At 37.9% G+C, this 24858-nt stretch overlaps 2 protein-coding genes across 6 annotated transcripts in view; one reads left to right on the forward strand and one right to left on the reverse strand.

The window, feature by feature from the left end:
* The window catches only part of LOC131694290 (negative elongation factor E), a 315399-nt gene that overhangs the window by 173764 nt on the left and 116777 nt on the right, over positions 1-24858 (forward strand). The gene's annotated exons all lie outside the window — the stretch shown is intronic.
* Positions 1-24858, reverse strand: part of LOC131694289 (uncharacterized) — a 79548-nt gene that overhangs the window by 45043 nt on the left and 9647 nt on the right. The window contains exons 2-3 of one of the 4 annotated variants that reach the window (XM_058982895.1): positions 23268-23803; positions 5957-6118 (exon numbers count right to left, since the gene is read on the reverse strand). In XM_058982895.1, coding sequence (XP_058838878.1) covers positions 5957-6118; positions 23268-23459 — 354 coding nt within the window. In that variant the 5' untranslated portion in view covers positions 23460-23803. Of the gene's footprint in view, positions 1-5956; positions 6119-23267; positions 23853-24858 lie in introns of all 4 variants that reach the window. The other 3 variants (XM_058982896.1, XM_058982894.1, XM_058982897.1) reach the window with 3 other exon arrangements.

Consider the following 24858-nt stretch of genomic DNA (forward strand, 5'->3'; position numbering starts at 1 on the left):
TCTCCGAACCCAGCCTCACTGCCGAGGATATACTTAAGCATGGTGTTGGTTGTTTCAAGAACACCCTGCTTAATAAAGTAAAAATACTCGATGTTAAGCAATTGTACTCAGTATCAATTGAAGAAGAGAAAAAAGTTTACCGACCATCCTATTCATTTCGTGTAACTTTCGCTGGGTCTGCTTTGCCTAGCCATGTTCTCATTAATAAAATTCGTCTCCCCGTTCGCCTTTTCATCCCTCGTGTAATGAATTGCCTTAATTGTAAACAGCTTGGCCACACAGCCACTTACTGTTCCAATAAGGTACGGTGTGGTAAATATGGGGGGCCTCATCAAAAGGATACATGCAATAAAAACTTTGAAAAATGTTTACATTGCGGAGAAACTTCACACGAGCTCCTTGCATGTCTCATATATAAATTGCGGGTGGAGAAAATTAAACGATCCTTGAAGGAGAGATCTAAGCGCTCTTATGCAGAAATACTGAAAAATGCTACTCCTGAACCCACGGTCCCAGAAAACAGATACGCTATTCTATTACCGAAAAAGTCTGACTCTGACGAAGCGTCCGAAGGTACATCATTTGTTTTACCTAGAGGATCCAGGAAAAGAAAACAATCCTCTTTTCCCAAACTGCCAAGCAAGGGCCTTAAAATTTCTCCTCCAACAAATAAATTGCGGCCAAAGCTAAAGAATTCCGATGCAATACCGAAGCCAGTCCCTCCGGGTTTTGGTAATGTACAATCCAAACAGAACACCATTACTGGAAATAATAAAACTTCAACTTCCTCCGAGCCTCAACCGGGGATAGGTTTATTGAAATTTTCTGAAATTGTTGATTGGATTTTCAAAGCATTCAATATTTCTGAACCACTAAAAAGTATACTTTCAGCGTTCCTCCCAACAATTAGAACATTTTTAGAGTAGCTGATTGCTCAATGGCCCATCCTTGCAGCGATTGTAGCTTTCAATGGGTAATTCACCTCCTCCAATGAAAGATTCCATCACTGTTTTACAGTGGAATTGCAGAAATATCATACCTAAAATTGACTCCTTAAAAATTTTGCTGCATAATTTGAAATGCGATGCTTTTGCTTTATGTGAAACATGGCTTACCTCAAACATTAATTTCAACTTGAATGATTTCAACATTATTCGCCTAGACCGAGACACCCCATATGGAGGAGTGCTTCTAGGAATTAAAAAGTGCTATTCTTTCTATAGAATTAACATCCCCTTGTTTGCGGGCATTGAGGCTGTAGCTGTCTGAACGAATATTAAAGGCAAAGACATGTCTATCGCTTCTATATATATACCTCCCAAAGCTCAAATTGGACAACGTCAGATTTTTGAGGTAGTGGAATCCATGGCTGCTCCGCGGCTGATACTGGGAGACTTCAACTTGCACGGAGTATTGTGGGGTTCCCTCTTCAATGATAATCGTTCCTCTTTGATATACAATGTTTGTGACGAGCTCAATATGACAGTTTTAAATACAGGCGAAATAACACGCATCCCCAGACCACCCGCACGACCAAGTGCATTAGATCTATCTCTATGCTCGACATCACTTCGGTTAGATTGCACGTGGAAGGTTGTACCTGATCCTCACGGTAGCGATCATTTGCCAGTCGTTATTTCAATTAACAGTAAATTAGGCCTCACGAATTCAATCAATGTCCCTTATGACTTGACACGAAATATTGATTGGAAAAAATACCAATCTTTAATTTCCACTTCTCTTGTTTCGACGGAAGAGCTACCACCTACCGAAGAATACGATTTTCTAGCGGGTTTGATTATTGAAGCAGCAGAACAAACCCAAACGAAATGCAATCCTGGCATGATAATGAACAGCCGGCCTCGTAATCCCTGGTGGGACAAAGAGTGCTCGGATGCATATGAAGCTAAACAAGTTGCTTACAAAGAAATTATGAAACGGAAAGGGTGTACACGTGCAAACTTTGAAAATTATTCGATTTTACAAAACAAATTTGACAGTCTCCGTCGTGCCAAAAAGTCTAGTTATTGGAGACGTTTCGTTGATGGCTTGTCAGGAGAAACATCAATGAGTACTCTTTGGAACACAGCCAGAAGAATGAGGAATCGAAACGTGACTAATGAAAGCGAAGATTTTTCGAATCGCTGGATATTTAATTTTGCCAAGAAAGTTTGTTCAGATTCTGCTCCTGCGCAGAAAATCATTCGCGATGCTCCCACAAGTAACGATTCCATAGATTCGCCTTTGACAATGGTGTAATTTTCAATTGCACTCCTCTCATGCAACAATAATGCTCCGGGTCCAGACAGAATTAAATTCAACTTGGTGAAGAATCTGCCTGACCTAGCAAAAAGACGCTTGTTGAATTTATTCAATAAGCTTCTTGAGCAGAACATAGTCCCGCACGACTGGAGACAAGTGAGAGTTATCGCCATTCCAAAACCGGGAAAACCAGCCTCCGACCATAACTCGTATCGACCGATTGCAATGCTATCCTGCATCAGGAAATTATTGGAAAAAATTATCCTACGACGTCTCGACAATTGGGTTGAGGCGAACGGCTTGCTATCAGATACCCAGTTTGGTTTTCGGAGGGGAAAGGGAACGAATGATTGTCTGGCGCTACTTTCGTCAGAAATCCAACTAGCTTACGCAAAAAAAGAACAAATGGCGTCTGTGTTCTTAGACATAAAAGGAGCATTCGACGCTGTTTCCATTGATGTTCTCTCAGAGAAACTACATCAATGTGGTCTTTCACCAATATTAAATAATTATTTATACAACTTATTGTCAGAAAAGCACATGTATTTTTCATATGGCGATTTGGCAACATTCAGAATAAGTTACATGGGCCTCCCACAAGGTTCTTGTTTAAGCCCCCTTCTCTACAATTTTTACGTGAATGACATTGATAATTGTATTGTCAGCCCATGCACTCTAAGGCAACTTGCAGATGATGGCGTGGTTTCTGTTTCAGGACCAAAAGCCATAAATTTACAACAACCACTGCAAGATAGTTTGGATAATTTATCAACTTGGGCTTTGAAGTTAGGCATCGATTTCTCTACGGAGAAAACAGAGTTGGTTGTTTTTTCAAGGAAGCGTGATCCAGCTCAGCTTCAGCTTCAGTTGGTTGGTAGAACGATAGCCCAAGTCATGACCTTTAAATATCTCGGAATTTGGTTCGATTCTAAAGGTACATGGGGAGGCCACATTAGGTATCTGATAAAGAAGTGCCAACAAAGGATAAATTTTCTCCGAACAATAACCGGATCTTGGTGGGGTGCTCATCCAAGTGACGTGTATAAGATTGTATCAAACAACGATACTGTCAGTAATGGAATATGGGTGCTTCTGTTTCCGTTCAGCTGCAAACACTCACATTATTAAATTGGAACGAATACAGTATCGTTGTTTACGAATCGCCTTAGGTTCCATGCAATCGACACATACGATGAGTCTTGAAGTTCTAGCGGGAGTTCTTCCCTTACAAGATCGATTCTGGGATCTCTCCTCTCGTTTACTTATACGATGTGAGGTTATGAATCCACTTGTAATTGAAAATTTCGAAAGACTTGTCGAGCTTCAATCCCAAACCAGATTCATGACAGTGTACTTCAATCACATATCACAAGAAATAACGCCTTCTAGTTATGTTCTGACATGTGTTAATATACTAGATACTCCAGATTCCACTTTATTTTTCGACACGTCCATGCAAGAGGAAATTCGTGGAATCCCGGATAACCAGCGCTCTTTGGAGATCCCTAAAATATTCATAAGTAAATACCAACACATTGACTGCCATAAAATGTTCTACACTGATGGGTCACGAATCAATGAGGCCACTGGCTTCGGTATTTTCAACAATAACACCTCGATCTCTTTCAAGCTTGCAGAACCTGCCTCTGTTTACACAGCCGAACTAGCAGCAGTTCACTATAGTCTGGAAATCATTGATACTTTACTTCCGAGCCATTATTTCATTCTCACAGATAGCCTCAGCACAATTAAGGCACTACGCTCATTAAAGCTTGACAATCACGCTCCGTTCTTTTTGAAGAAGATACGAGAATACTTAACTAAATTAACAAATAAATCTTATCAAATTACCTTAGTGTGGATTCCCGCTCATTGCTCCATACCGGGTAATGAGAGAGCGGATAATTTAGCCAAAATAGGGGCGCTGGATGGTGACATCTATGAAAGACCTATTGCCTTCAATGAATTTTATAGCGCTTCTCGTCAGAGGACGCTTACTAGTTGGCAAACATCATGGGACAATGGAGATCTGGGACGGTGGTTGCACTCAATTATCCCTAAATTATCAACGAAGGCATGGTTCAAAGGGTTGGATGTAAGTCGAAACTTCATTCGTGTGATGTCTAGACTCATGTCCAACCATTATACGTTGAATGCGCATCTCCGCCGTATTGGGATCGCAGAAGATAATCAATGTGCTTGCGGAGAGGGTTACGAAGACATTGAACATGTTGTTTGGTCTTGCACTGAATATCGTGAAGCCAGATCCCAATTAATAGACTCCTTACGAGCCAGAAGAAAACCACCCTATGTACCTGTTCGTGATATCCTCGCTTTATGAGATCTTACATACATGAGCCATATTTATCATTTCCTGAAAACAATAAATATTCAAATATAATTATCCCCACAATGTTTCTAGTTTTTTCCCTTGCTACCCACAAACAATTTAGATTTCTTCGCAGTTAGTTAAGTTAGATAAAACGATATAAATAAAGAAAAAAAATAAACAAAGATTACAGAAAAACTATCAATAGGTTTAAAATGAAATTCAAGAAAATAGAGTATAATTAAAAACATTCAAAATGATGATTATCCTCAGTGTTAGCATTAGAAAGTGAATTTTTTTTATAACGTGATAGTCTTAAGAACCTTTGTAACATGTTATGTAAAAAAACCCCGGCGTAAAAAAGCTTTTGCAAATGCCGTGTCAAATAAACGTTTTATGAAAAAAAAAAAAAGACTCGAAGTCGGATACAATAAACATCATAAACAACGATTACGCCAAATGTCTCCAAACCAACAACATTACTGTCAAAGAGGAAGTAAATGTCGATGAAGACAATTTACAACAGTGACTCCTTAGAACAAGAAACCAATAAGAAAATAACAACCGCGAACTGCGTGAATGCAGTACCGATGAAGATATGGACGTAAACAATAACGCGACAGAAGATAGATGGACTAACCGCAAGTTGCCATGGACAACGAAGCTAACACATCACTGCCAAGAAAAATGTTCTAAAAGCGCAGCGGCAAGCTTTGTCAAGAAGACCCGACGCGTCAGGAAAGCAGTAACTTTGTGCAATATTTATTCTCAAAATGTATCTAAATAAATTGGATTAAACCAATTTGTGCATAAATTTCACAACACCTAACTTAAATTATGTTTAATTTTTGGGTTTCAAATTCATCTCGTCAGTAAATAGCAACAACTGGGGGCCATCATAAGCGGGAAGCAAAACTACATATCCAAATCGAATTTTTGAAGAGCTTGATAATATAAAACAGAAACATTAGCACCTTCAAACTAATAAACAAATAAAATAAATTAACGAGTCATGCCTCACCGAATGCATAAACGATAGGACTTGTTGGTGCGAGAATCAGAAAATTGTGATTTTTGTAACATGGAATAGTCTGTAAATTAAGCATGAGAACATTCAAGAATAAATATTTTCCAAAGTATTCGGCGCTACCCGTAACCGGTGATAACAAAACCTGGACCTGTCCCAATTCATACAAGTACTGGTTTGGGGCGGGTTGCGGGTAAAAAAAATCCCGTACTTGCCCATCTCTATCGAGCCCCACTATCAAAAAGAGTTTTTAATAATAAAAAACAAAATAATAAAAAAGAAAGGTTTAAACTAACTAGAATTGATTACTAAAAACTCGCGCGATTCTTTAATAATACCTGAAAGGTCCAGAAAACAGCAAATCGTATTACATTCCTTCGATTATCCTCAAACTGTTTATCACGCCCGATTTTGACGATCCGATACAGTAGATAACCCGACAGTCTCGCACCCCATAAACACACAAATGCCGTCACCATCAGCTGCCGGCTGTCGTAATGCTGCAAGTAGAGACAGAAGAAACAAAAAAGTAAATTAGAAGGCTACTAATGTTGTAGAGGTATGCTACTAAGTGAATAATCGTCAGAACATAAATAATGTGTATGCTTATGACTGGCACGGAAATATCTTCGTAAGCGTTCACGTAGAAAATGATTATAAAAGGATGAATGGATTGAGTTTTAGTATTGAGTCGTATTGCCCTGCTTCTACGGTCAACTCGGGCCAATGATGTCTTAAATATGATAATATCAATATTGGCACACCAACAGACACGCTACAACCGTTTGCAGACCAGCGAGGAAGTGATGGATTGAGTATTGTAGGAAGGAACGGGTCGAAACCAGCAAAGTTTGGGTTTGTTCCAAAACCGAGAATAAGCTTGCCAATCTATCCCACTTAAAATGATTTCCAGCCTCTGGCGTGTAGTCGTTTACAGTGTGGAACCTTTTGATATTCTTTCGGAAATAGAATCCTATGGATATTATAAATGTAAAGGAAGCAAGGTAAACCTACTTCCCGTTTATAATTTAACTCACAATGGGATATTTTCGTTCTTGGTTGGTGTCATTGGTAGCATTTCGAACCTTTTAAAGTTATTGAACAGTTTCTGTCAAGTTGTGCTAATCACAGAAAAAAATATTTTGTAGTTTTAAGTTTATTTTCATGCACATATTTGGAACATGAACATAAATGTAAAATTAAGTTCCACCACAAATACACACGACTTGTCGTGCTTTCTTCAACAAATTTTATTGGAATTTTACACGTGGATTGAAAATTACAGTTTATTTAAACGGAAACCCAATGCACTTAAATGTTGTTTTAACTCGAAAACTGCTGTAAAATGAATGACATGTAATATTACACGAATGAAAGTGTAAAATTGTATGCTGTTTGATGCACCAATTGATTTTAACGTAATTTTCAAACATTTTTTTTTTATTCAATCGTTGTATGTTTACATTCGTATTGATTTTCATGTCGTTTAAATTTCATTATTTTTTGGTGTGATCAATATTAACAAGACATTCAAATGCGGTGCACAATAGTGGAGACAACTTATCAAGAATATGGCCATCTCTTACAGTTTTGCGTACACTGCAAATAATCCGCATATTAAACTCAAGTGTTTAACAGTTAATTTAGCCGCAACTGTCTTTACACTTAGAACTCACTCGAGCTTCTTTGAAAGCACATTAGTTTCAATAGATGACACACTTAAGTTTCATATGCGTGGCGTACTCAAATTAAGTGCCCGACAAATAAATATTGCATGCAATTCATATAGAATTTAAGCTTGCATCAACTTGAATATTGTATCATTTCTTATAAAAGCCATGTGCAACAATGTTAATTTTTAAATGGGAGAACATTTGAATGTAAATGACAGTAAAAATTGTTCAGTCAATTTTTTTTATTTGGAAATAAGATTATCTCATAAGAAAACGCATACTATAGTAACTTTATAAAATATTGTTACACGAAAATAGAATTAACCAAATAATCTTCTTCCGAATGATATAAATCATTTATCTGCCAAAAAATACAATGGACGATCGATTTCAGTACCTGTAAACACAAGCTAATATATCAATCATGTAAACAAATATTTTCAAACAATAACTTACTATTCAAAATATTTCGTTTTTGGGCCGATATTGTGGAAAAGCAAATTTGTACTTAAGTGTTTCTATACTTAATGCCGCCGAAATTGTCCAAAACATGGTTTACATGGGTAAAACATTTATGATTTAATAAACTTACACTTACAGTTTAAATGCGATAACAGTCGCCCATGGCTTCGGTTGATACACTTTGATTTTAAGTCTTGTTTTATTGAAGAACAAAAAGAAAATTCTCGATTTTTCAGTGTGGTTTGAAGGACATTTAAATTTTAATTGCGATGACACTTAATGTTGCCGCAATTGTCAAAAACTTGGATTTCATGGGCAAAACATTTATGGTTCAATACGCTGACACTTAAAATTCAAAAGCGATGACAGTCGATCGGGTGGCACACTTAAGTTTTAACTGTAATTTTATTAAAGGGAAAATAAAAAGTTCTTGAATTCTCAGTATGGCTTGAAACTAAAAACTTATGTATTTGTATTTGTATAAAAAAGTCCAACTGACAATTTGTCTAAATGAACTATTCTGAACTAAGGTAAACTAAACAAAATTAAACTAGTGACAATACACGACGACGAAACTGCGAAGAATTCATGACGAAGTCGAAAATTTCAGCAAATTCGTTGAAGCGACGATTCATAGCTGAAATTGGGAGCGTAGCTAGTGCTGCGCATTTCAGAATGCAGCAAGGCTCGAGGGTGAAAAGAACGGGTAGGCGCGTAGAGGCTGATTTGCGCTAGTAGCTCCGGATCATCATACTCAGCCAGCAGAATCTTTGACACGAAGGTAGCTTGCGCTGTATGTCTCCGGCGTGTTAAAGTATTAAGTCCTAAAAGACGACAACGGTCCTCGTACGGTGGCAGGATTAATGGATCGTTCCACGGCAATTCACGTAACGAATATCGTATGAATTTACGCTGGACTGCTTCGATGCTAAGGCTCCACGTGGCTTGATAAGGGCACCAAACGACGTTTGCAAATTCCAACTGCGGGCGCACCAATGAACAATAAAGAGCCTTGAAACATAGAGGATCCCGAAATTCGTTGGATATTTTGAAAATAAATCCCAGCAATCGATTGGCTTTGTCGATGGTCGCTGATACGTGATGAGTATACGTTAGCTTTTCATCAAGAACGACTCCTAGATCCTTCACGTGGTCAACGCGTTGTAGCTGAGTTCCTGCGATGTTATAGTTGAAGGTAAGCATATTTCTCGTTCGATAATAGCTGATGACAAAACATTTTGCAACACTAAGGACCATCATGTTTCTTACACAGAAGCTATAAAAGGTGTCAATAAGATGCTGTAGCTCACGGCAATCGGCTTCATTCCGTATAACAAGAAAAAAAATTTAAGTCGTCGGCAAAAAACAGCTTTCCTCCACGCCTTAGAACGAAAACCGCATCGTTCACGAACAGTGAAAAAAGTAGTGGACCTAGCGTACTACCTTGAGGAACTCCGGAAGTGTTGAAAAAGGATTCTGAAACAATATCGCCAATTCGAACAACGACTTCATGGTGCACAAGGTAGGATCGGAGCCAATGGCAGAATCTATTAGAACACCCTAGCTTATTAAGCTTTGTATTTGTATTTTCGAGTTCGATTGCGGTTGGCGAGTCAGTTGAAAAAACACTCGAGAAGAATCTGGCAAACAGCGTACATTTCGCCACAGTTGTCGTAGCTTCTTCGCCGTCGTAAAGCATCCTTGACGGAAGTCCAGTTTCTTTTCGCATCGTGTTGACAAATGACCAAAAGCCCTTCGGGTTTCGGCGTAGATTGTTCTGCATGCGGTTTACATAGCGTTTGTACAGAAGCTCGTTGTAAAAACGATATTCATTACTGGCTAAAGTGAACATGCGCTTAGAAAGAGGACTCCGTCGATTTGTATTTGTATTTGTATTTGTATTTTTGCTCTAGTACGTTTTAGCTTTCGGAGAGTGCTGTTTGACCAGGGCGGCTTGCTAGGAGGCTGACATTTAGACACTGAGATCTCAACACAGTTCAGTAGTAGTCGCTTGTAGAGGGCAACTGCAGCATTAACACTCACTTTGGCATGGAGTACACTCCAATCAAATTGCGACAGAGAACTGCGGAGCTTTACAAAATCAGTTTTGTGAAAGTTGAGACGGTCGACAGAAAGAGTTTCTACGTACTGAGCTGAGCGAATAGTGCCAATTGAGATTTCAAGCGCGGGATGAAAATTGTCAAGTGGAACAATCACACTGGATGCTTCATTGACGGAACATACAGGTATAATAGTTTCACTAACAAAGACGAGATCCAGAAAGCGTGACTGGTGGTTAGGAATCATGCTTACTTGACTTAGTCCGTTGAAAGCAAATCCGTCCAGTAGCAAACAACTGGCGATGTTGTTTGTCGAAGCAATCGGGTTTGGATAAGCGTATCCGCGTCGTGACGGCACCCAAGTGAGCCCTGGCTGATTGAAATCACCAAGGACAATCATCACGCCATCCACGCCAGCTTGTGAAGAAACGTTATTCACAGCATCCATGTGATGTTGCATGATATTGCAGTCGAGGCGCTTTTCAGGAGGAATATAGACAGCACCAATATAAAAGAGTATATTATTTACAGCGTCAACTGAAATCTAAGCTCTGGAAGTATGTGAACGAGAAGCGAAAAGAATCCGGTTTAGTTTTGGCCACCGACACTAAAGAAATTTGCCAACTGTTCTCCGACAAATTTTCAAGCGCTTTTTCCGACGAGCGCCTTTTACCACAACAAGTCGCTACCGCCACCAATTTAACTTCTTCTCTAGGACGAACCATTAACCGAATTTATGTCGATAATGCTGCCATTCTTGCAGCAAATTCCAAACTGAAAGCATCTAGTTCCTCGGGGCCAGAGGCGTTCCTTCGATTTTTGCCAAAAATTGCATTAGCGGGCTTCTTGAACCACTTCGACGGGTCTTCGAGCTATCACTCACGACTGGAACATTCCATTCCTGCTGGAAAGCAGCACACATGTTTCCAGTTCATAAAAAAGGAAACAAATACGACATCTCGTGTTTAAGTGCCGTATTAAAATTATTCGAGCTGGTTGTTTTAGACCCTATATTCTTTCACTGCACTACATTACAGACAGGGATTCGCTGACGCATTGCAAACCAATGCTATTTACATGGATCTATCTGCGGCCTTCGACAAAATTAACCATAATATCGCATTAGCGAAACTGGAAAAACTCAGAATTCATGGACAACTTCTGCGCTGGTTTCGTTCCTACCTCGATGGAAGGCAACTCCAAATCAGCATTAAGAACTGTCTATCCGCTCCATTTTTCGCTACATCCGGCAAGACACTCTCACATCAAGGATCTCGGAGTCATTATGGATTCGGCACTAACGTTCAAACCACATATTTCATACATCGTAGATAAGGCATCAAGACAGCTTGATTTCATCTTCCGAATAGCGAAAAACTGCAGGGACGTATACTGTCTTTAATCTCTTTATTGCGCGTTGGTCCGCTCAGCGTTAGAATATTGTTTTTCTGTTTGGAATCCGTACTACCAGAACGGGATTGACAGAATCGAGGCTGTCCAACGCCGGTTCATACGCTTCGCCCTTCGACATCTTCCATGGCGAAACAGATTCAAATTGCCGAGCTATGAATACCGTTGCCAGTTAATACATCTCGATACACTCAGCATTCGGAAGGACTGCTCTCGAGCCCTGTTCGTCTCGGACTTACTCTCTGCCAGAGTGGATTGCCCTACAATCCTCGGGACGGCTGGATCTGCAAGCCCGCATTCGAGCTCTACGTAATAACTCTCGTCTGCGAGTTCCATTTAAGGCGAACCAACTATGGTTGCCAGAGCGCTGTTACTGGACAAACGAAAATATTGGCAATTTAGAAATGTAATTAGTTTAAGCAACCACCATTGGGGCCAAGTGGCATGTTTATCAGGAGCGGATCCAGAAAAAACCGGGGGAGGTAGGCCCAAAATTTTGTTTTTGGGATGAACATCGTACAATACGTTATACGTCAAAACCTTATTTAAAGATCAGTTTTGGTGGTCAAATTTAATTTGAAATGATTTTAAGTTTGAAACTAATATAAAATTGAAACTAATTTCAAATTTCTCAAAAAGTTTAAAAATTTCGCTACTGCTGTTGGTGAAGGTAATGAAGATAAACAGACATAAACAAACTACGGTGATGACCGAAGCAATCTTCACTAACCTAGTATCAAATGGAATACGAAATGTTGCACCCCCATCCACCCTTCCCCCATCTCCCTCTCTCACTCCTCTTCAATTTTCTTACTCCCCTACCTCTCAGACCAACCTCACACCCGCATTCCCTTCATCCATTCGTATACCAAAATATGTTAGGTTGTTCCCGACGCATCCTGCCCCTCCCACTAATTATCCCCCCCCCCTTCTCACAACACTCCGCATTTCAAAATATGTTAACATGAAAACAAAATTGAACTCCCGCTGATTAAACTTTTTGTTTCAACTGTGTCAGCGTCAACATGTTGCTCATCAGGTTCGTGGCAATCGTGCACTTAAATATATTTACCAAGTGTAATAAGAATGTAATAAATATTTCTACAATGTTATATTGAACGTAATCGGCTATTATATCAAGGATTTGATAAATGAGAAAGGCACAATTGCACGTCTAGGTAGATTAAAACAGGTTTGGTTGATTTTGTCTTGTCGAAAGTTTTTACGGGGGATTTCCACGTCACATTTGTAACTCCTCTACCAACAGAAGGATGAGAACTTGAACATTTCTAAACATTCATTGTTGATTCGTGATCCGTTACTGAAGACGAGGCTGAAAATTTTCATTATTATCATTCTGCCCATAAATGCTATTGTAAGCCGCTCCCTAATTCTATTTCGTATCTTTACTTTATATACCACAGATGAAAATTTCCTTTGCAATGGAGCATCGCACTCATCTTTCAGCAAAAATTTTACTATGTCGAATGATTGTTCCAATTCCCTTTAACGTATTGCCGTCCATAAAGAAAGCAGAGAATCAAATTCTCTTGCTTTCCTGAACCTGCTCCAGTTAGGTACCAGATATTCATTCTAATGGCACTAGCTTCCCATGACGATAATGGCTATTTGCACTTCTTCACTTTAGCCCTCAGAGATAAAATGCTGCTCCTGAAGACAAAAAAGAAACAGTTAAACCCCAAAAAACGACCAATTCCGGTTTGATGTCGCTTGGGGACGAAAACTAGGTCAATGTCTAATTTATGCTGGGATATGAATAAATAATTTCGCCTCTATTATGCTCCTATATGTATAGTCAAACGAAACCACATCTCCGCTATGAGACGCATTTAACATAGTACCCACCTCTTTTATGATAACAAGTCACAACACCAGGCATGTGACCTTTCAGGTTAAAACCAGCGAAAAAATGGAATTATCTTTTCTTGGAGAAAAACAGAATTATCTTTTGCTATTTTGTATGCTTATTTTGAGTGAAATATGTACATACATCCAGATAGAGAAACGGTCCTAAAACAGATTCTATCAGGAAAACCAAAGTCGGTGTCATTTCTGCTTTGCCAGTCTCCCCACTTTGGCGGATTCATGCATCTTCATCGTGCGTTTCTGTTTCCTGGCCTGCGGTTAAATTCATATGAGATGATGCTGGTTGGATGGGACCTTTCAACATCAGCCTTTAAATAAATATTAAACACTCATGAAGGTGAGATTTGCGACTCATCTCATCTCAGCTCAATGGCTTGGAATAAATAGTACTTCAAGTTAGGATAGAGCGGTATAGCGGGACTTTTGTTCGGCAAAACACATTTTTAAGGTGTAGATATATATTTTTTCATAGCAAAGAAGGAATAAACCGAAATTTAATGACATGGTAATTTGAATTACTTCTGAAAAAGCAAACACTTTCTCACTGAGCGTTGGGCAGTTTCAGCAGAACAAAGAAAACCTTTTCCGTTCTGTGTAGGATATCACGCTTTGAAAAGCGCTGTCTGCTGAGGCGAAATGCGCAACAAAGGAGTATACTATAGCTTCTGCCACTTTGTAATTGTGGTATATAGTAACTAAAACGACTCGTATCGGCCGATTGCAACGTTGTCCTGTATTCGAAAGTTGTCCGGAGAAAATTATCCTGCTCCGCCTAGACAATTGAATCAAAGCAAATGGTTTACTGTCACATACACAATTTAGCTTCCGTAAAGGGGCGAATTTCCTTTCGTTGCTATCAACAGAAAAACCGACATTGTGGATTGCCTAATTGCACACAGGTTAATTGAGAAGCAATATACTTTCATTTCACCCGAATTCCTTGAATTGAGTTTCGTTTAACAGTTATGTGTCCAACACCTTTAACAGGCCAACGAGGGTACCCGGGTATCCACAAATTGAAATGCTGTTAACTATGGCTTCCTTTAACCGATTTGGACACTTTTAGATGTTTTGGATTTAGGAACTCGTCCACTTTTTGATTTTGTAAAATTGAACTGGATGAATGTATCTGGTTCTTAGTAATCCGGATTTTCCGGAGTAATGTTCCAGTACTAGGGCATGATTTGTAAATTTTTAAAATGTCCTAGCAATATGAGTTTCAAAACTCTTCAAATTTTCTCGAAAGTATGTTATTTGTTGTTACGGTACCCTATGGCAGTTTGAAAAATGGAATTGGAATGGAACGGCCACTCACGGCCCTACGGAAACCTGCTCCGGAATGTTCGTTCCGCGGTCAAATCACCAATTGATGCAATTCCAAGAATTTTGATACCCATATTGCTAGTATTCCATTGAAATTCACAAATAGTATCCCAGCACTGGTACATGCTTCCGGAAATCAGGATTCCCGGGAACCAAATGAAGTAATCCGATTCATTTTCACCAAGTCTAAAAGTGGATGATTTCCCGAATCCAAAACACCAAAAAGTATCAAAATCGGTTGGAAATTACCTTAGTTATTGGTATATCAGTTTTGTGGGTACCCGGGTACCCACGTTGGCCTGATACGTAGTAAAAAAATTCAGGAGCCCCTCCTCACTCCCCGTCTTACTATTTCAACAATATTATTAACACAAAAGCTTGACTTAGCTAAGTTCTAAGATGTCAAAAAGTTTCAATTTCCAGCTATGGATAAAACATGGGGATTTCATTAATTGAAACCTAAAAAGGTACCCGGGTACCGTGTCGGACACATAACGGTTTGATTGAAAAGGCACAGTCTTTAAAAATGTGGCGATACAGCGTGTTAGTAATTTCGTTCAATTTCCATCCATACCCGATCAGAATGAAATAACAAGATTATAACAGAACACAATTTTTGTAACATATTGTGTTATAAATTAGGTCTCGTTAGTTGTTAAAATAACAGAAATTTATAACAAGTAACAAAGCGAGATATAGTTTTGAAATATTTCTGTTATGTGTTTCTGATCGGGTAATAAACCACTTTGTGTCCTTATGCACAAAGTGGTTTATTACCATATTCCTTAGGAAAAACTAAGTAAACATTGTTTTACTGATAAAACTTAAATCTAAGCAAAATAAAATTGCAGCTAAAAGCTGAATCGAAATTGTGATTTATCGTTTGCAATCTGCTAAACAGATTTAGGATCTTCACGCCTTTTTGTTCTTCGGAAAAAAATATCAGAATGCAATTTTCGTAACATACTGTGTTTTAAATTTTGTCTCATTAGTAGCTAAAATAACAGAAAATTATAACAAGTAACAACACGAGATATCATTTTTAAACGCGAGATGTAGTTTCGAAATCTTTGTGCTATGTGTTTCTGATCGGGTATTGTTCAAAAGTTGCACTATATTATGGCAATCAACTCAATATACTAAGGTTCTCGGTACCAAAAAAACTTACTAAGAACGATATTTTTTTACCGAAAATACCTTATCACTCCTTAATGTGATGCGTTCGTCTAAATTTTCACTATACATAAAACCTCGCGAGCTTTCGCAGTGGGACCAACCCAGGTACCTGTGGCACGAAGGATGGATGAAACTACATTTACAATTCTAAAAGCCATTCTGCTATTATGGATGGGCATGTCAATACTGTAAGCCTCAGGGAACACATTTCATTTAACAGTTGCAAACAGGACCTGACCAACATATATATACATATAGGAAACATGTTCCAGCGAAAGATAAACCAATTTTGTTGAACATGATGACAGATTGATTTCATTTTTTATGAACTACTTATCGTTTCCAATTCAGTACTAGTAGTTGTCAGCTGCCGGGATTTGTTAGAAATAATTATTATGAAGTGGACCAAATACAAATATCGTAATAGCAAACATGCACTTTTCTAAACGAAAGTTGACAAGTGATTCCATTTGCATTTTAATTGTTGCTCAAATGAGCGACCGAAAAAAAAAATCGCAAGGATAGAACATGCTTCACAAAACCCGTTTCAAACATATTAGAATATAAAAATCGGAAATAAACTTCAAGCACAAAAATCGGACAGAAATTCTTCAGCATAAGAATCGCTTAAAAAGTTCTCACCCGTAAAACTCGGCCAGGATGAACCTCCAGTAGAAAAATCGTTTAAAAATATATAAATCGTTCATAGGAGCAACCGTATATCTTGATGTTCAAGATTAAAAGTCGGCTATCAAAAACTACTTTGTAAGAATCGGATATATTTTTTTCGGTTTTTTTACTGAAGGTTTTTTAATCCGACTCTTACAGAGTAATGTCCCAGTCCGATTTTTATGCTTGAAGTTTATATCCGGTTTTTATATTCTAATATATTTGAAACGGGTTTTATGAAGCATGTTCTATCCTTGCGATTTTTATTTTCAGTCGCTCAAATGAATGTGGACGAAGAACTTTCCAGAACTTTGATGTAGTATACCTACCACAATAAAAAGCTGTCTATCATTTCCAAATTATTGTTTTTTCACGTTAAAAATAGATGATTTTCTAGAAAAGTTTTTATTGGTAACGAAGTTATTCTAAGGCAAGTGCGATAATGACGTGATTTTTATTAAATGTAAAAATCATATAGGGTGCTTTTAGCATTTTTTTTTCAATTGCGATTTTTTAATGACTAGCTTGACATATAAAACTAATTTGTTTAGTTTTCTCTACAATTTTATCATTCCAACAATATACGCTTGAACAACGCATTCAAATTTTGAAATTTTCAAGTCAACTCTTCGCAATTAGTTGCTAAAAATTTATCTTTTCAACCAACGTTCATTTTTGGTGTATGGAGTATTAAATAAACAAAACTGGCTACTCGGTGTGATGAGCAGCCAGCCATAGAAGATATTAAAGATTCCAATTCATCTTAATAAAGTGACCGTGTGGCGCGGTTTGCACACGAATGTCATGCTGGGCCCATTTTTCTTTCTTTGAGGAGTCAACTCCAACATAACTTGCGAGCAACATCGAGATATGTTTGAAAACTGGTTGCTTCTATACTAGGCACAGAAATTGTTTGTACAGCAAACTTTTTCATAACAACAAATTGATAAACTATTACTCACGAACTTGCGTGATCATAATTTTTATCCAAACTTTGTGCTACAACCTCCAATATTTTACAGTTTTTGGGCTACATATTTACAGTTTACGGTTGTTCGGCCATCTATGGAAGCTGTCAATATCAGCTTCTTTCTCCGAACAACCTTAATAAGTCGTGTAGTGGTTGTTTCAACTGACTAAGAATTCCATGACGGACCCCCAGTTCCGATGGTAAACACCCACCAAACAGGGAACCCCAATTCCATAGTGTCATGCGACCCGTGGTATGGTTAAAATTGTTGAGGAGGCTTAAAATATTCTCTTTGGCGAACGGAACTTGGGAAAGCCAGGCGAACTTCGCAGTATGTTGCATTATTGCGAATCTTTTCTAAAATCCACATTGTGACTTTTCAGCCATGCGACACCAAGCCGTGCGCCGAATTACGCGCATGTTCAATTTGCATTAGTGCAAGCGAAAAACGGTTTGACGTTTATTTTTGTTTCTTTCGCACTCATTTGTGTCACATATAGCCACAAATCTACGAAATGCTAGTTTATCTCGGGACAGGCAGACAGAAATTTTTTCGCCGGTAATCGGCACTATTTTGTTCCGGTAATCGACACTATTATGTTCGTTGACTAGGAATTTGCTGTGACTATCGGCTGATGGTAGTGCAGTGATTTGCTAAGATTCGATTATCAAATTTCGATGTGTACAGACGAAACTGTCCAGAGACAGTGTATTATCCGGCCAAGAATTGAGCCACTGGGGTCCTGCTCATATGTCGTCGGAGGCAACTGAAAGCAGGAGTCCCTATGTCAAGGTGTAGTTTCGTGCCGAGGACTTAATGGCTGGAGGGCCTAAAATATGCCAGTCGCGCACAGAGCATTTTGGATTTTGCCCTTACTGTGTTATGCGAATCTCTGACACAGTGGACCGTTATGTTCTTTGCAAATCGTGGGAATCAAATGATCGTGTCACATTTAAAACTGATATGGCTCGCTACATGCATTTATATCCCAACGTGGTTGGTGTCTTCTAGTTGTTGTACTATATATGTTGGAAATGAAATGTAGTTTTGTAATCAATAATGGTGAAAGTTGCACACATTAATCTCTAGCATAAACGTACATCAATTATGAATCGGTTCTTGGACCAATGCTATAGAAGGTAAAGCTTCCATAGCATTGGTTCAAGAACAGTACTTTTATAAAGGAAACTTCTATATTGGAAAGTTATTTAACACTGCCTCCCCGAGCAAATTTTCATGGGTTTAGAGACCATACAACCCCTTGAAAAGACCATACATCGTCGCTGTTGTGCTATCTTATGACAAACGCCATTTTGGGGTAAACTGAGTTAGACATGCCACATTACTTGTCTGAAAAATCTCTACAAAGTGGCGTTTTTAGAATTTTGAAATTCTACTTGGTTACGTAGATATAGCGAGAAACATGATGAGAAATTGTCAGTTTTTTGCATCAAATCACTGTATCTAGGGATTTGCACAAGTTATATTGAAGTTTTATATGTTTATATGCGTCAAAATATCTGAGGAACACAATGGCATAAAAATTTTCAAAAGAAAAATACACGAGTTGTGAGAAAAACACAGTTTAAGTTTTAAACTGGAAATATAGCATATTTGGCAACACTGTAACCAAAAATAACTAGTTTTTCTAGATTCCCTGACTCATTTTGTTCAAAATGCATCTCACCGATTGTTTATAGACCAAATGAAGCCAAAGATATGAATAAAAATTAAAAATTGATGATTTTTTTCTATGGAAAATTTTCCATGCACGATTATGACACGTCATACAAATTTTGTCATCAATACACGTCTATGACACGTGTGAGTGCGACTTTTGTTTACATTCATAGTAAAAACTCGCAACATAGTCAACCGATCATCGTAATATTTGAGAGATTAATACAGAATAGATAGAGGCATCAATTGTCTTCTTTGGATTGTTTATACCATTTATAAGTTTTAAAATATTCAATCTCCAACTTTAAAAATCGTTTTTCTCGAACTGTGCTAAATGGCGCTTGTCATAAGATAGCACATCAGCGACGACATATGGTCAGTGCCAAGTTGCACAATCATCAAAATCGATCATAGTGTAGGAGTTAATCGGACTGTAACAAGTGGTTTCGTTTCGTCCAAGACTGTTGAGATTTTCGCGTTTTGTAATTTTTGTGTTTATTTATGTGTTTTTAGTGTCAAGAAAATAAATGTAAGATCTGACGGAAAACAGCCCACTCAACATCCATGTAGCACGCAGCCATCTACAATAGGACATGGCAAAAAAATTGTTTTTTTCGAATTCTCAAAGGCCCCCCCTCTCATATTGTGACAATTGTCAAAGTAAGCTCAGATGCCAAATTTCACATCATTTGAACAATTTTAGACCCCCGCCCACTTCGATTGAAATTTTTTAAAATTGGTAGTATGGGAAAATATGGAGGAAAAATACATTAAATGCTATAACTTTTGAAGTACCAATCAGAAAATTACAATTTATATCTCTTTTGAAAGGAAATAATCTTAGTATTTGAATGGAGATATTTTTATTTCTATGAAAATATTAAAAAGTGGGGTACTGGGTCATTTGGCCCCAAAATCCCATATTTTTAATGATTTTTCTGCTCCGTGACGCAAATCATACATATGTTGTAGTTTTTCTAATGTGAAAAAATCTCAGAAATCGAACGGAACCCTTTTGACCTTAGTCAGAATACGAGAAGTTGGGGTTATAGGGCTTTTTGTCGTTCATATTAAATGTTATCATTTTCTCATACTGAGGAATAAAACAAAAATAAAAACGTTAGAGTTAAAATTCAGAAACATCAATTTTTTTGATATTTACTCTACAAATCTCATTTTTTTCATTATTTTTCCTAATTCCTCAACTTCCCCTATTTTTCCAGGAATGAAAGTTTTCTCATGTGATCCCAGCATATTTTACACTAAAAGTAGTAAATCAAAAAAGAATTTTGTTGTTAAATGGAGTTAATATGTGCGATTTTATGATAAAAATGTGAAATCGTCACTATATGTCAGATAATTTGATTCCTGAATTTTACCGGTAACGAATCTATTTTTTATAATCCTAAGGATTTTCCATGTTGCACAAGATATAGTTTAGGAAAATTGAGTGAAGAATAATAGAGATATATGCACGAGAAAATGATGCAGTTTAATATGAATGACAAAAGGTCATTTAACCCCAACTTCTCGTATTTGGACAAAGGTCCAAAAGGCTCCGATCGATTTTTGAGATTTTTACGCATTGGAAAATTTACAAAATATGTATGATTTGCATCACGGAGCAGAAAAATCATTAAAATAAGGGATTTTGGAGGCAAATGACCCAGTACCCCATATTTCCTTTCAAAAGAGGCATCAATTGTAATTTTCTGTTTGCTACTTCAAAAGTTATAGCATTTAATGTATTTTCCTCCATATTTTCCCATACTACCAATTTCAAAAAATTTCAAGCGAAGTGGGCGGGGGTCTAAAATTGTCCAAATGATGTGAAATTTGGCATCTGAGCTTACTTTGACATTTGTCACAATATGAGAGGGGGGACCTTTGAGAATTCAAAAAAAAATTTTTTTTGCAATGCCCTAATCCACAACATGCAATAGTTTCCACCACCCACCACTGGTAGCGCATATCGAAGGAAGTAGGCGGCCATAGAGGGTTGCGATTGCCACACACCTATAGGGGCAAAATGGGGCGGAATATGTGGACGACTGAGAGATCAACGGTCGAGGTTCGAGGTGAACGACCAGAACTAAGAACGCCATTAGCCTGGTAACCACCTAGCAAAGCGGTACGAAAAGTTTAAGTGGAAGATAAAGTTTTGAGTTAATGATAGAATTGAAAATGATTAAGTTTTGCAAAGTTACAAGCAAACTCCTAGAAAGTGAGTGACGAATAAAGGAGTAAGTGAATACAAAGACAACCACTTAAGGACCCTTCCAAGCAGAATCTCTCGAACATAAGCAACCGTACCCACTGTAAAAATCAATGTCCAACCCCAACTGTACCCACAGAACCCCTTTGGTTTACCCTTGAAACCCGTCGAAGCGTGCTAGACCGCAGTAGTGCCAGACCCGCAAACCGCTATAAAACGCACGGTATAGTTGCGACCGCCATCGCGGAGTCAACGCTGACGCCATTCCAATCGGCATCCTTAAGGCTACCTGGATTCGTTACCACATCCAGGGTAGTGCATCACCAATGTTACCAAGGTCCTTCTGCAGAAAACGAGACGTCGTTTACAAATCGACGAAGACCCCGTGGCCGCCCGCGAGTTACGAGGAAACCGGCCATCAACGAGTACGACGGCAAGACGCAGTAGCAGAAGGGGCCCAGAATCAACAGCAGCTGTAGTACCGCCATTGGCATCCGAGGTAGGAGTAGCCTAAGGAAGTGAGTGGGAAAAGTGCACAATACAAACAGACTAAAGTGACATCGATATCCGGAATAAAGTAGGTTTTACTTAAAAGTCAAACAAGTGTTTTCTTGGCAATAGTTCGCGATCGCAAGCCTTCCCTGAGAAGTGTAGAGACAGCAGTTTCGAAAACCTTGCTGAAGACATTAAATCTCGAACTAAATTTGTTTGAAAAATATTTTTTTTTAAATGACTTCTAGGAGGATTGACCGCAAAAAATATTTTATTCGATGAGGTGCTACTTTACGTTGTAATATTTTTCAAAAATCTAAACATCAAAAGAAAGTGCATCGACGAATAGAATATGATTATAGTTAATAATTTACAAATTACAATTTTCTCCAGTAACAAAAATGAATATTCTAGAGTTAAGGGGTGCTTGAAAATGCCACGTATTCTAGACTATACGTTTACAAGGTGTAGATAACGCTAAATTGGAATGAGTAGAAAGCTATCTTAAAATGCGTCTCACGAAACTTTACACGCAGTTGCTAATCAAATCATTTTCCGCCGTGATGAAGGACGAAACCAACGTCAAGGTTATCTCCATGGATTGGAACATATCAGTGCGAAATCCTAGTTTACCAATACAAAGAATGTCCGAAAAAGTGAATGTCGAAATTTGCTTTAAATCTTATGATCAGGCAAGCGATTTGCAGATGCGGAAAATAGGTTCAACTCTTATTTTCACGATTAGGCGGCTTACTACTATTTCTAGTTCACACAAAGTTTACGTTACCCCGACTTTATGAAATTTTTAATTAAAATGATACTGATCATGTCGTAATAATAAAAATCTTAAGAATAACATAGGTTTATTTCGATTGACTCTCGTGGGAAATGAACTTAAATAGATAAATAACCATTTATTTATCTGTTTAAGTAGATTCTTTCACAGATCCCGATTACGAAATTGAGACTTTTTATATCATTGAACTTACGAATTAGAAATATATCAGACTGGTTTTTATAGTTCGGATGAATTCCTAGATCCCTGAAACTATGGTAAAAGTCAAAATGCAAAATGTGTGCAACAAACTACTGATTTCACTACAAAGCAAGAATTAGTTCTGTTGACTTTCAGCAATCTTGCAAAACCGTTGGGACTTGATAAGATCCAGATTAAGCAAATATTATATGTGAACATTTGAAGATTTTATTTCTTAATTCATGGGTTTTTGGACAATGCAAAATATATTTTAATTATTTATTCTACTAACGGAACTACCCAGAATTTAACTATAAAGCTCCCCTCCCCCAGAAATTCTGGCTACGTGCCTGCAACAGTAAGAATTTTGCTATGCTATGTGGTATGGTGAGCCTGAATTGTGAGATGAATCATGGAACACGCACCCTATGCTAAACTACCTTATTTTCACATTGCATTTCAGGTGCAAATTGTTTCGCAAATCCCTAGAATCACAGCTTATTTTGTTCAGCACAGAAAATAACACAGAGGTGAGTGGTATGCTGGTATCCAAAGTGTACGTGATTAAGGATACAAAACGTTTGCATTGCGAGTTTTGTTTGATACATACGATTATTCAAGAATTAGGGATACATAAGTACAAAAAATTGCTTACCTTCAGTGTCCTGTCGATTTGGCCCAGAAAGAAGGTCAACAAGGCAATGATGATAAAGTTGACTCCACCCGCAAAATCCGTTAGTTTGTCCAGCTGGAAGATAGCGGCGATCAGGAAGAAAATTACTTGCATCACCACCGTCACAATTGCACTGATCGCAAAGTGATCGACGTCCAGAACATGGACAGCCATTTTTGTTACGTAGGGTGAATGCGTTATCACAGCTATGGTCACACACACGCACTTCTCACTTCGATCCCGTGCAATTCCAGCGCCCTGGTCGATGGTGTTTGCGTTCCGACCACGTATAGGTATTTACTAACTAGCAAAACTAATGTTAACTCTATATCTCTCACTATAACTCACGCCACCATGCTGCTCCCGGGAAAATGCTCACTGCGTGCTAGCTTTAGAATCACCCTCGATAGCACCATCCGCGGCACTACCGATTTTGCATTCATTTTATCGCTCGTTCTCTTCTGTTGTCGCGAGTTATGTGCTACCAGCCGTGTTTACATTGCTTATTATTTATACCTCTAGGAACGAAATATGCTGTTAATCGAAAACGGCTTATGTATTTTCTGCCTTTGGGAAGATGAAAATTTGGTAAAAATAAACAAGAAGCAACTCAGCATCGTTGGATGTGTTTTTCAATATTCAAATTGGCAATGCATGAACAGGATAATTCGGAACGCATGTTCTACAAGAAAGTATACATTTTTTATTTGAATGTTTCAAATATTTTCGAGCAATGCGTATGCAAAGATGAATTGAATAGTAAAATACTCTCAGAAATATTCTCGCTTTTAAAGGTAGACAATGTTACTATCAAAAGGTACACACCAATTTTTTGTATTTTATTTCAGCAAAATGTTTTACTGGAACTGCTAAGAGTTCAGCTTTGCCATTTTTGTTTCGCTGATTTTTACTAAAGCCCATTATTTTGACGAAAATCAGGATCTATAGCATTTGATTGCTGAAACAATCAGTGAAAGAATGGCAATTTTGCTGAGTTCCAGCAAATCAAACTGACAGTTCAGCAAATTTTGACAGTTTTAAATTTCTGTAATTTCAGTGAAAAATTTTTTGCTGTAAGTATTGCTGATATTTCAGCAAGTTAAAATTCACAAAAATTTTACTGATATTCGGCAAGCAAAATGTAGTGTGTACCATTTGTTAAGATTTTCGTTCTACCGAAAATGTGTGCAATAATTAAAATCAATATTAGAGTTTTAGGAATATTATAAGAGGAAAACTTTTTTGGCCATTAGTAATCTAGGTCATATAAAAGATATGCAAAGGGTGCAAAAAGCCACTATTAATTCTGTGACGATTCTAGAATCTTACACAATGAGTAAGTGTTTTATTATTGTTTAGCCAAGGAACTCTTCAAACCACCATCACCAGAGAATTCGTATGTTCGAGGATCAAGTTCTTAACAAATTTCTGAACAAGCAATCATCCACGATAATAATGATAATCAGGAATGCGAATTTCAATGCGTTTTCACATGCGTTCACCGCAACCAATATTCAATTCCGCAGCCTTGCTAAATAATTCCATTTCAAGATGACATGCCTTCATCTTATAA

The sequence above is a fragment of the Topomyia yanbarensis genome, chromosome 3 (assembly GCF_030247195.1).
Source record: "Topomyia yanbarensis strain Yona2022 chromosome 3, ASM3024719v1, whole genome shotgun sequence".
In the NCBI taxonomy this organism is placed as follows: domain Eukaryota; kingdom Metazoa; phylum Arthropoda; class Insecta; order Diptera; family Culicidae; genus Topomyia; species Topomyia yanbarensis.